The sequence below is a fragment of the Neolamprologus multifasciatus genome, chromosome 20 (genome assembly GCF_963576455.1).
Source record: "Neolamprologus multifasciatus chromosome 20, fNeoMul1.2, whole genome shotgun sequence".
Taxonomy (NCBI): Eukaryota; Metazoa; Chordata; class Actinopteri; order Cichliformes; family Cichlidae; genus Neolamprologus; species Neolamprologus multifasciatus.
In genome coordinates, this window is record NC_140458.1 from 10,028,669 (window position 1) to 10,041,280 (window position 12,612).

The following is a 12,612-nucleotide window of genomic DNA, read 5'->3' on the forward strand; positions in this document are numbered from 1 at the left end:
ATAAAAATAAATATAAAATGCCCCTTGAGGTTCTGTGCTATGATCTAAAAGGTGTGCTTCCTATTAGCCAATAATACAGAGGCAGTAGTTGCCCAATGATGCAAGGTTTGAAAATTGCAGGTGGCACTTCATCTGTCTTCTCTCATTAATATATAAGAAGAACCTAATATTGTAACCTCCTGAGGGCAGTAATCTCTTGGACAGTTTTGCATAATGGAAGGAAAAGACTGAACAGTTAGCAGTGCTGCTTTTATTGTTGCAGTTATTTGTTCGTCCTCCATAGTTGTGTAAATGTGATGCATATTTGCAAGTGAATACACATACAGTGTTAAGTTTAGCATGCAATGGTCTACCAAGACTGAGATTACTGTGGCAATGACAACTGGTCAGAGTTCATGTTCAGTTAATATGTAAATGTGAAATTCAGATGGCAACTTTTCAATCTTATCTACACAGAAACAGTGGGTCTTGCTTCACAGTTATCACATCCTCAGATGAATAATGTAATGTAATTATAATCATATTTTATTTCATACGTTGCAAAACCTGGACTGGTTCACATAAGGATTAGACTCTGAAAGCCAAACCTCAAAACAAAAAATTCAGATGAAGGTCATGCATTTGTGTTTAAAATGATCAAAACTGACCAAATGTGACATAACATTATAGTGACCCATATGGTAATAAAAACAAGCTGAAAACCAAAACTCAGAACAAATAGTCCAGAGTCTCTAGGGCCAGTCACAGCACTTACAACTGTCTCGAAAGACTAAATTAGCTGGGCAGCTTTGGATCCACGTGATGCCATTGGCACAGCTGTAAAAAGAACCTGGAGCGTCAGGTTTGGCATAGAGCCCACCAATTTTTGTAGCACAGAAGTTGTCAGTGGTTGTAGTAGTGATTGATAGTCTAGGATGAGGCAAAATGTGATCCTTATTTGTTGATGTCGCCTGATTCAGGTTTGTGTGAGCAGTTGGAAGTGGAGGAAGATCTGTAGAAACAATAGCTATAAAGTTATACTACTACTACTACTAATAATAATAATACTTATTATTATCATCATAAATTACTATTATTACTTATCAGTAAGTGAAATTAAATTAAAGAAATTAACTTTTAGTTAATATAATATAAGAAATTATCCTACATAAAACCACTGCTATATTAGGGTGCGCAAATTAATAGTCAGTTAATAATTAAACATTTGCTAGTGTGCATGTTAGTAGCATACAAGCTCTTTATTAGTCAAAGTTGTTAATAATGCTAACAATAAAATTCTTTGCAAAACCTTTTTTTTTTTTTAACAATTAGGCCAATAATTTTCCTAAATTACAAAATTTTCCTAAAACATTTGTAATTACTGCTTGCTAATTAGTAAGCAAGGTGTTATACATAGACGTAGGGGCCTATAGTCAATACTCTTTGATAGCCCTAATAACTGCAGTTGTTTCTTATGAACTGCAAATGTTAATAATGTTCAGATAACCTCCTATTAAATGATGGTCTCTTAAAATGTGCTTCCATTTGCTCCTTGTTCTAAAGTGAGGTGTAAGTCACCAGAAATTTGACACTTGGCACGCTTGGGCTCCGTACATGTTTTTCCTCTTTACACTTCCCTGTTGCAATTTATATGTCCTTTTCTCAGGTGTTCCAATAAACCTTAATCAAATTTGGAGTTATACACACATTTTATTTGAATATTTTTTAATGGACAACTTAAGACATTTTAAAATGGTATTAAAATATTTTTACGTTTTTTCCTTATCTTTATTTTTATTTTTTAAATGCTCAGAACAGATGTCCTTAAACTTTCTGTTTCTTTCAGCTGACCAGCTTTCGGTTTGCGAAAGGCCAGAAAGCTATTCAACAGTGTCAGTATTCTTTTGGATACATTGAACACTTGTTTTGTGTTTTATTTAATAAAAATAGATCATCCTCAAGTGCTTTTATGACAGTATGACCAGTCTTTTATTGCTAAAGAGCAAATAATGTTAGGATTGTCACTGATGTGCTGCAGCCTTCTTACGTATTTCATTTAACAATCATTAGGAAGCTATGATAGAATTCAGTTATCTCAAATAAGGCATTAACAGCCTTTATACTGACTAATTGGAAAATATGCATACTAATAAGTAACTGGCTAGCTGTCCAAAAGTTGATTCTGTTCATCTGGACGTAGCGTTTTGTGGGAGAAACGTTTCGTCACTCATCCAAGTGACTTCTTCAGTCTCAGCTGACTGCAGGTTTCCCCAAATCCAAGTCCCCAAATCCAAAACTGGCTTGCTCAAAACAAACATAAAATGCTAATGTAGGAATTTTATTACCTGGAAACAAAAGAGAGCGAAGAGAACTGATGAGGGGGTATTGTCCCTGTCCACAGAACTGTCCATTAAAGTCGTCTAGATCCAGAGCCCAGACAAAGGCTCCTCCAAAAGTGTTGTTTTTTAGGTAACGGACCTGAAGCAGTAACAATCGAAACAATTTAATAACAGTATGCACATTTTAATGTGATATGTTGTTTTAGTACTAATGTTATCTGGCAAAGAAAAACTGAGCAACATCCAGATGCACATGTCTACCTTAGTCATAAAACTTTCTTTATTGTCATATCCAACCCACTCGTTTTGTTTGGTGGCATATGGGACTTTCTGGTCCTCAATCAAGTGGACACTGGCCCCTTGAAGAAAGGTGCAAATCTGAAAACAGATAAAAAACGTATTCTGTGTGGTAACTTGACATATTAACATCGATCTGCTACTTAGACATAGAAACTGACTTACAATGAACATATTAATATGAGAGTGGGGATTTCTTTTTACCTCATAATAAGACCAAATGCCGGGCTCCCTTGTAAATGTGCCAGCAGCAGCAGGGCTGCTGGCAGGGGCTCCAACTTGACTGGATTGAGTAGAAAGACGAAACGTGCGTCCGTATGTAGCAAAGCCCATATTTAACTTTTGTACACGTGTTCCCTTTTCTGCCCAGTACCTCATAGCAAAATCCTAAAATGTAAATTTATATAAGTTATATTGTCATTAATACTAGTATTATCAGGTTCAGTGACTCATTGACTTTATAAATAATTTGTGATTTAAATTCTCAAGTGTTAGAATTAGAGAAGGGTGTAAAAATGGTGACAATCAATGTCAATCCATCGTCAGTTGGTTGAGAACTGTGTGGAAAAGTGGAGTGTGGCTGGGAGCAACTGCAGTCTAAAACAGGAGCAGTGTCCTGAAGGGCAAGGGCTATACTAAAAGTTTGGTGTTTTATGTTGCACTGGTAACTGGTATTGTTATCCCCAATAATGATATCTGCATTGTTTTCATAGTCATATCTGCACTATATTAATATTTTTGTGTCATTGTGAAGTCATATAATGTTGTATCAAAATTTTTTCTAAAGAGCTCAGAAAAAGAAAGCGCTTATGTTCCCCTTTGACAAATATATTGCTTCAAAATTTGGAGATGATCTAATCTAAATGAAAGCTTTTTCCTAATACATACTAAATGGGTGTATTTTTCATCTTTATTCATATGATTGGAGCAGAATTAGCTGAAATCTTTGTCTTTTACATGCAAATCTACATGCTTGAGATATTAACATATTTTCAGTCATTGTGTAATTTTGAGAAATATTATAGTGTCATAGTGATGTTGTAGTGTCTTGTGCAGCTCTCTCCATACCCTTATATATGATATATAACTCAATATGGTTTCTTGAATTTATTTCATAAAGGTCAAATGTTTGGCCAACCTGGGTGCACATGCCCCCCAAGACCTAGTATATTGTTGTGAAGTCTGAACATGACCCATAAAAAAAAAATGTGTATGTAAAGTTTTTACTAGTTTTCACATTGATCTGATTTTCATGAAAATTAAATCACTTGTTGGTTGTCTTGTTGGTATCTATCATTTCATAAAATTTGAAATGATATCTTGCAAACTTTTGCAAACACTAGACCACTAACAAACAGACAAAGAAACAAACAGAATGAATTGCATAATCCCTCTTTTTCAGGGGAGAAAAATGAACCCATCTACTCACAGTATTTAAGTAAACGTGGTCCCCAATATCTTGGGATCCTTTGTATAAGGGGCTGTTATGTCCTGTGACACTCTCCCAGGTACCATGAAAGTCATATGTCATCACATTAATAAAATCGACATACCTGATAAAGTGCATGAGAGGTCAAGGTCAGCAAAACAGGTTTTGCAGGGCATGCGATGTGATATTACTAATAAGCTTACTTTGACATCTCTGAGACTTCATAACCGGCATCAATGGTTCCTTTACCAGCAGACACAGCAGCAGAAATCATTAACCTGGGCCGTCCTGTTGATGTTCCCTCTGCCTCAAAGGCCTGTAGTAGCTCCTATAAACCACAGAAAAGAAAGGTAACTTCGTGGTTCATGCCAATCATCAGTAACTCCAAATCTGACCTTGCATAACACTGTGAATCTCTGCTTGTCTTCCAGAGGGCTTCCTCTTGCTGCAGGGTATTCCCAGTCTAGGTCTAGTCCATCAAAACCAAATTTTCTCAGTAGTTTGATAGAAGATTGTATAAATGTATTTCTTTTGGCTTGTGTTGACACCATAGTAGTGAACCTATGAAACCGATTGGCGAAAGAAAGGCACAATTAAAAAGATCTGTATAAAGAGAAAATTTATGATTCATTATTGTTTTATGCTTAGTGTCACACTTTTGCGTTCCGAAATTCCAACCTCCAACTGCCAGCAGGGTTTTAAGATTTGGATTCCTGTGGGAATATAAAGATACAGCAGCAAAGATAATTTTTTCTCAACATTTTGTAAGTGATATGAGGAGAAAATAGACTAACCTTTGTTTGAGTCCATTAAAGGATCTATAGAGTTCCTCATCATTCCATTCTATGGTCACTAATTCATTTGCCTCATTAATACCAGAAAAGGCATAGATTAGGTGCGTACAAAGGTTTGGATCAATATTTGAAGGCATAAACCTCCCATTGCCAGGTCTGTATTGGGACCAGTTTGTGAAGTAACACACAAGTCTGGAGGATGAGACTGAATATGAAAGAACATTTTTCAGTCTCTTTAAAACATTATATGACTGTCCAATATAAAAGGGTTAGTACAATTTATGAACTCACCCAGACTGCCAAAGGCGAGACAGAGACCTTAACAGTTGCATTTTTTTGTTACATACAAATAGTTAAATATAAAATTTGCATTTGCAAAATCTGTATTTCAATTTCCCTTACCTGAGATCACAATTAGGATGCGCATGATAGCTGAGGTAAGACTGGTAATGTAATAAAACAGTGCAGTAAAGAAAAAAAACATGCAGAATCTATGATAATCATTAACTCAAAGTAAACTTGCTTCATAAGTCAAATAGTAACTGATTCATGAACACACACACACACACACACACACACACACACACAAAGTGTGTTAAAATTAGAAAGTTAAAATTAGGCGGAAATACAAAAAACAGCTGTCTTACTATTTTACATATGTTCCCTACCTGTCCGCTTGTCTGTGAACTACTCCTACACTGTCAGGAGCTGAGGAACCAAAACCGTCACACGGGTACATCTTAGGTCCCTGAAGGATCTTACCTGATATTATGACATCATCGTGTTGCCTAGCAGCCCCCTACCAAGCAGCAGTTTAGTAGTTATACACCTATAAAAGAAACTTAGCATCTTAATTTCATTACAGTAAAATCTAATTATATGCACAAATTTTGAATATTATAATGAATATATTATGGTCTGATCATGTTGATGATGAGATGATGATAGCCTTTATTTGTCAGTTGCAGGTCTTTTGCCCACAACCGAGATGACAGACCTTGCCGACCGTACATACAATACACAAACATCACATTGGGAAGACAGGTCAGGCTAGGTAGTGAGGAAAAAAACATCGAAATGTGTAACACAAAAGGATAATACAGGAACGCACAGATATCAACACACCATAGCACAATAAACACAGACAAGCAACATGGGAAAGAGTTCCAGTGTGTACATCTGATCTGGGACCGCTGCAATCTTTCGACTGTGCCTCCAACTGACCCGATGTCCACATCAGAGGGGAGGTAAGCGTTGGAGGTGGCATTGGATCCGGGGTAGGGAGGGTGATGCGTCGGTGAGTGCTTATCAGTATCAGTATATGTATGTGTGTGCGTGTCCATAGTTCAGCTGAGACAGTGTCCTTCGCCCTGCCAGGCTAAGTAAACAGTCTTCCAGCCAACCCAGGTGGCCTTGCATGGAATGGGAAGGAACAGACTCAACACAGTCGTTATGTCTGGCAGCTTCCCAGTGACAGACTGAAATGACAGTAAAGCAGGACCTGAACATTGCAGAAGACCCACAAAATGTAATTTCTATAATTTATTAGATATCCTAACAGGGTCAAGCAACAATATTTAGCAAAAGGAAAGGGTTTTCATTCTACTGCAGCACCACGATGGTAACAGTGGTGCAGCACCACAACAGTCAAAAGTTTACTGACGCTATTGCACCAACCTTTATTTTACTAAAATTCAACCTTGCAAAAAAAAAACCAAAGCCATTTTTAATGTTAGCAATTGTTAAATATTATATTGAGCTGTGCATTGAAAAAGCTCGAGTACCAATGATGTGGAATTGCAGCGAATATTATACTGACACATAATTTATTTTGGTGTTTCCTCAAAACAAAACCTAATTTTCAGCTTGGTCGGATGGCTGGAAAGTGCCTGTGCTTACTTGTTGGCTCAATTTATTTCAGTTGTTTGTTTGTAAAGCTCTGACTCACTCTTTCTTTCTACCGTGCTGCAGCAGCCACTCTTCTCCTTTATTAATTCAACTATTCAAATAATGGTTTAACCTTTCACCGTGGTTTTGAATCCCTTATTGTGTTTGAGCCAGCCGTTACAATGCTGGCACAGGGACAGCCATAGCAGGTTTCGAGGAAAAGAAAATGCCAGATAAATGCTAGACAAACAGAAAAAAGGAAACATGGCCAGATTTGTATTTGTTGTACAATCTTTTAGTTACCTTCATGTAAAGTTTAATCAAACCTGCTCCAGTTTCAAGTACATTAACTGGGTGTGCAATTTTCAATCCAAAGACCAAAAATTCAATATTGTTCATCTAATTCTAACCTTTAAAGAAAAAAATGTGCAGCTAGCTGCAAATCTTGGCAAACCCATCCTAGTTTTAAAATGGACCTATATGTAATTCAGGCTATAGTAGCTGCATTACATAATGTGTATTGCAGAGTACTGGGCACATTTGCTTAATGGTTAATACAGTTTTTAGAATTTATGGCTTTATTGACTGTCCAGGCAGTGTGGTTCTCATAGAAAAATAAAAAGAATAAAAAAACATTTTTGCTAGATCAAGACAACTTTTATTCAGTGTCAATTAGGTACAGCATTTGCATGCATCACTGTAAATAAGATAATTTGGACATTTCTGGATGTAGACATGTCCATGGACACACTGATAAAAGGTGTGGGGATCTTCGTTATTTACATACAGGCCATCTGGCTTTTCAGTGCAGAATCCACTTCCAGAAACAGGACTTGAGGTTGTTTTGGCAGTAGTAGCAGTAGTGGTAGTAGTAGCCGTAGTAGTGGTAGTAGCTGTTGGGCCAGGAGGGATCGTAGAGACGAGTGGTGGATGTGTGGTTACCGGTGGAGGTGGTGGAGAATCTAGTAAATACAGTAAGTATATATATATATATATATATATGTTTAGGAAATTTTGGAGAAAAAAACCTTTTCTTAAGTAGAGATGATGACACTGATGAATATTAACATGTCCATGTTTATACTTTTTCCAGTTTACCTGAATTCAAAAGAGTGCGCAGATAACTAATTAGAGGATAATGTCCCTGTCCACAGAACTGTCCAGCAAAGTCATCGAGATCCAGAGACCAGACAAATGCTCCTCCAAATCTGTTGTCTTTCACATACTGTGCCTGTGAAATATAAACTGTGAGTTGCAATTTAAAACTACCACATTTCTCCCAGTGCACAATCCAAAAGTAACCAGATGTATTCAAATATTAATATGAAACACAAAGCAGGGAATTCGTTAATTCTTTCAAAAAGCTTAAAAGACTCTTTTAAACATCACTAGCTCTGGACTGAAACAGTGAATAATGAAGTTTAAACATATGCTGGAAAACCCAACATGTAACTGAAATTTTATCATATCTGCAAAGCAGGTAACACAACAAAATGAAAGTATCCAGAATAAATCACATTTCATACAAAAAATGAAAAATATTTGCGGCTCTATAATGCTGCATGTAAGAGTGCCATCTTCTTCCTGATAGAAGTTATTAAAAACTACGTGTGCGTGGTTTATAACTGCACAGATTAATAATCATCAACTTTACCTGATGTCTGTACTACTTTAAGAGCAGTAAGATATAGCTGCCAGTTAATAAGAACATTATGATTTGTTTTGTATTATCACCTTAAACCAAAATTGGCATGGGTACCTTGATTTCAAAGCTCTGCCTGTTATCAAAGCCAACCCACTCATTGCCCTTAATGGCATAGGGCACCTTTTGCTCATCAATCCACTTTATGCTGCCTGTTTGGACAAAAGTGCAAATCTGTAGAGAAGAAAATAATACTTCAACACCCTTCACACAGTTTGCGATTTATGGAAAACATTGTGGTGTAATAAAACTGAAGATATGCTGCTTTGTATTAGCTGACCTCGTAGTAAGACCAAAACCCAGCTTCACGGGTGTAAGGCCCAGCGCTCGCTGGTCCTGTGGCTGCAGCTCCAAGACCATTAGCAGCTGTTAATGTGGTGAATGTGCGTCCATATGTGGGGAAACTGACTAAGAGCTTTTCCACAGGAGCTCCCTGGTCCCTCCAATATTTCATACCAAAATCCTTTGAGAGAAAAAAATAGTATATTATATAATATTATTATAATGATATATTTATATATATATATGTATGAATGTTGATGAAAGTTTCACTCACCACATTGTAATATATGTTATCACCCTGATCGACGGAGCTGCGGTACAGAGGGCTGTTATGACCAGTGAATGGGTCCCAAGCTCCGTGGTAGTCATAGGTCATGACATTTATAAAGTCTAGAAACCTGTAAAACATCATCATTAAATACAATGTAACGAAATAATATCAATAATAATAATAATAAGTAAAATAAGTTAAGAACTTGAACATATTTAAAGTAAAAATCCTTAAAAATGCCCATGTATTCAAACTGTAACTTTTCATTCATTCAACAAAAATCATTCAGTGTATTCACATTATGTAGCTATCTCTCTACATCATTTCTTCATGTTATTACTGTGGTTTGCTGTCTAAGCCTTTCACATTAAGCAATGTGTGTATAGTAAATAAAACCACAGGTAGCTCTTCTGATCAAATATTTGCTGTCCCTGTAAATCTGGGACCGTCAGTGTTTTAGTATGAATTAATACTTGCATTTATTAAAGTAACCTCCGGTGCTGCAAAATGAAAAGTGGGATGAAATCTTTAGGATTGGAACTTTAGTGACTTCCTATCAAATAAACTCACTTTGACACATTGGCAATCTCATAGCCGTTGTCAATGTTCCCCTTCCCACCAGCCACTGCAGCTGTGAGCAAGAGCCGTGGTTGTTTGGTCTCAGTAGCTTCTTTTTCAAAGGCAGCAAGTAATTCCTAGATGCAAGAATACAGTAGACAAGGATGATATTGTGCATTCATTTCAATAAGAAAGCACATTTTATATGTAAAATACATATAAAAACAACAATAACATACTAAAATATAATGTGCATAGTATTTACAAGTATACATTGATTTCCAGACTAACCTGTAAGAGCACTTGGTATCTCTTCTTGTCCTCTGGTGGGCTTCCCCGTGCTCCAGGATACTCCCAGTCCAGGTCAAGTCCATCAAAGCCATGCAGCCTCAAGAATCTGATGCAAGACTGGATGAATGTCTGGCGACTGGCAGGAGTTGAAGCCATGATGGTAAACCTATTGAGATGGAAAGTTTATAGATATATTGAGGTGATGATGAATTTGTTGTTGTTATGTGAAATAATGTAATTCTACAGCTTTGTGATGCTGTTGTCATGTAGACTAACTGTGCAGTGCCAAAGTTCCAGCCACCAACAGCCAACAGAGTCTTCAGCTGGGGGTTTCTGTGATGGAGATGTAGAAAAACAGGTAGATTTATAATTAAGCCATGTGACTTGACAAGAAAGTCCTCATTCCTCATGTCATGTAAAATCATCCTACTCTTTTTATTTGTTTCCCAATTTTTTATTCATTTAACATAACTCCTATGAAAATTTTGCATTAGAAACCCTTTATTTCAAAAATTGTGTAAGGAGTGATGATGAGTGATAATTGTTTGTGGTTCGAGGTGGCAGAAGTTGTCTTTAACCTGGGTTGTTTTTGGTCAGCAGGGAATGACTCTTCTGTTTGTATAAACAGGTTGAATTTCGTATAGGCCTGAAAAAAACCACAGTACTGCTTACTGGATTTTGTATCTCAGTACTGAGTCAATTTGAACCCCTTAAAACAGGTTGTGTGAGGATACAGTGTCCTATTTTTTTTAGTCAGATTCACTCCTTTCTTGTTATGTCTCATTTAATAAAATCGAAATGCTGACTGCCAAAAGCTCAACTTGAGTTTGGTTCCACAAATCATTCACATGTGACATGTCTTTTATATATGAACACAGTTTAAACTTTATCCAATTTGATGCAAAACGAATGAAGCACAAGAATGCTACATTTGAGAAATGGTGTGTGTTCCATAAAAAAAGCTTCTTATCCTGGTATAAATATAATATATATATATATATATAAATGATAGGTTCTGTGTTCATTTAAAGACCATTGCCTTGTTAAATCTGTTTTATTTTGAGATTTTTGCATGTAACTCTTTCCTCTTTCCTCTTTATTTTGGCTGCACTACTAAAATTAAAACGAATCTGTCAATAGTGAAGTGCTTAGGGTTAAAAATTATTTGAATACCACTTCACCATTCATGCCAGAACAGCTGCTGTACCTTGCACACTTTTGTTATTAATGATTGAGAACAAAGCCACGGTTAAAGTAATATTTCAACCACTCACCTGTTCTTGAGGGCATTGAAGGATCTGTAAAGAACATCATCATTCCACTCGTACATTGTTATCTCATTTGAGGGGCTGATTACAGAGAAGGCGTAGATCAGGCGTGTGCACAGGTTGGGGTCTACATTTTCAGGAATGTATCTCCCAGCACCCGTACCCAGCACCCCAATCTGTATTGGGACCAGTTGGCGAAGTAGCATGCCAGTTTGGTTGAAAACACTTTTGCAAAGAGGAGAATTTTTTTTTTCTCATTTTAAGTCATGTAATTCAGAAACACGTGTCAGTAATACATATAGATGATCAATACATACCAACTTGAAGGCAAATCAAAAGGGACAAACCTGGAAAAACAAATATATTAGTTATTATTTTGCAGAATTTTACACTTTTCAATTAAGTAGTAACTGAAATAATGATGATTTATTTACCAGCCAAGATTGTTACTCGAGCCATGTTGAATCAGTTTATCCTTTTTCCATCTGCAACATGTGAACTGCAACACCAACAAATAGTTATTTACGATAATTATTTAAAATTTCATGAATCACTGTAAGACTGATTTTGACAGAATCAAACTAACTCTGCGTTCTACAGCTAATTCTTCTGTGAACTGCTGCTACGCATATTAAAGTCACGAAAACCTTCTTGCGCTGATGATTACCTTTTCACAGGTAGTTTGACACAAATACTCCAGGGAGTCCTTATAGTTCCGATAGGGCAGGGACAAAGGTTGTGTGCCAACAAAATGTAATAAATGCATCAGTCATAAGATGACTGCTTATGGCTTTTATTACCTGATAAATCTGACGCCAAATTTCTTCAACCTGCTACAGTGAAATCACCTCAGGCCATTCCCTGCTGATAAGAGGACCTGATAACATTGTGAGCCGATGCATCGTATTTTACAGAACATCATGATCATACTGGTTTCCATAGTAATGTCTCGATAAACAGCTAACAACAAACTTCAAAGTGGTCTTTCGTTTAGTTACACACTGTTGCTTCGTGTTATGCTGCAAATAAATTAGCCTGCAGCTTTGTATCACTTTTGTAAATAATGAGATTATTAATGATGAGATTATTTTATGAAGTAATTGATCAAATAATTGATGGTTTATTTAATAATTTGGATCATTTGGTCAATAAAAAATAGTTTGTTGGTGTTTATTTGCAATTACAAATAATCAGTCCGAAACCCAAAGATGATAATTTTTCTGTAATCTTTTTATGATAAATAATGAGATGTAATTGATAAAATAATTGATAATAGAGGTTTAATTAATGATTTGGATCATTTAGTCTATTGTTGTAGTTGTTCAGTTGTTGGCGTTTATCAGTCCCAAGCTTAAAGATGAACATTTTCCTATCATAATTTTCAGAAGGATAAGAACAACAAGAAAAACAGTTTCAGGATATTATTAGATGTTTTTCCTCTCACAGAAAAACAAAAGAAAAACAAAACAACAGCTTATTATTTTTCTTTAATCTCAACATACAGTGGGGCAAAAG

At 36.2% G+C, this 12,612-nt stretch overlaps 2 protein-coding genes and 1 long non-coding RNA gene across 6 annotated transcripts in view; 1 reads left to right on the forward strand and 2 right to left on the reverse strand.

Moving 5' to 3' along the window:
- Positions 1–5,324, reverse strand: part of LOC146494436 (chitotriosidase-1-like) — a 45,658-nt gene extending 40,334 nt beyond the window's left edge. For 2 of the 3 annotated variants that reach the window (XR_014871457.1, XM_085145368.1), the window contains exons 1-10: positions 5,241–5,324; positions 5,130–5,156; positions 4,839–5,043; positions 4,701–4,757; positions 4,440–4,605; positions 4,248–4,372; positions 4,045–4,168; positions 2,820–3,002; positions 2,580–2,696; positions 2,325–2,457 (exon numbers count right to left, since the gene is read on the reverse strand). Coding sequence is in view for 2 of the 3 variants with exons in the window: in XM_085145368.1 (XP_085001494.1) it covers positions 2,325–2,457; positions 2,580–2,696; positions 2,820–3,002; positions 4,045–4,168; positions 4,248–4,372; positions 4,440–4,605; positions 4,701–4,757; positions 4,839–5,043; positions 5,130–5,156; positions 5,241–5,322 (1,219 nt within the window). In the remaining variant the exon portion in view is untranslated. Of the gene's footprint in view, positions 1–234; positions 992–2,324; positions 2,458–2,579; positions 2,697–2,819; positions 3,003–4,044; positions 4,169–4,247; positions 4,373–4,439; positions 4,606–4,700; positions 4,758–4,838; positions 5,044–5,129; positions 5,157–5,240 lie in introns of those variants that run through there. The other variant, XM_085145367.1, reaches the window with a different exon arrangement.
- A 2,073-nt stretch (positions 5,325–7,397) lies between these two features.
- Positions 7,398–12,592, reverse strand: LOC146494441 (acidic mammalian chitinase-like). 2 transcript variants are annotated; one of them, XM_085145369.1, is made up of 11 exons: positions 11,532–12,592; positions 11,415–11,444; positions 11,104–11,322; positions 10,106–10,162; positions 9,830–9,995; positions 9,551–9,675; positions 8,984–9,107; positions 8,708–8,890; positions 8,485–8,601; positions 7,824–7,956; positions 7,398–7,687 (listed from the first exon to the last, which is right to left on the reverse strand). In XM_085145369.1, the coding sequence occupies exons 3-11, from the start codon at positions 11,301–11,303 to the stop codon at positions 7,398–7,400; spliced, it is 1,395 nt and encodes a 464-aa protein (XP_085001495.1). In that variant the 5' UTR covers positions 11,304–11,322; positions 11,415–11,444; positions 11,532–12,592. The 2 variants fall into 2 exon arrangements, with proteins under 2 accessions (XP_085001495.1, XP_085001496.1); XM_085145370.1 differs by lacking the exons at positions 11,415–11,444; positions 11,532–12,592 and having other exon boundaries at positions 11,104–11,406.
- Positions 7,858–10,367, forward strand: LOC146494442 (uncharacterized). The gene is made up of 3 exons (XR_014871458.1): positions 7,858–7,972; positions 9,824–9,989; positions 10,100–10,367. It is a non-coding gene; the product is annotated as an uncharacterized LOC146494442 (long non-coding RNA).
- Positions 12,593–12,612: the final 20 nt, after the last annotated feature.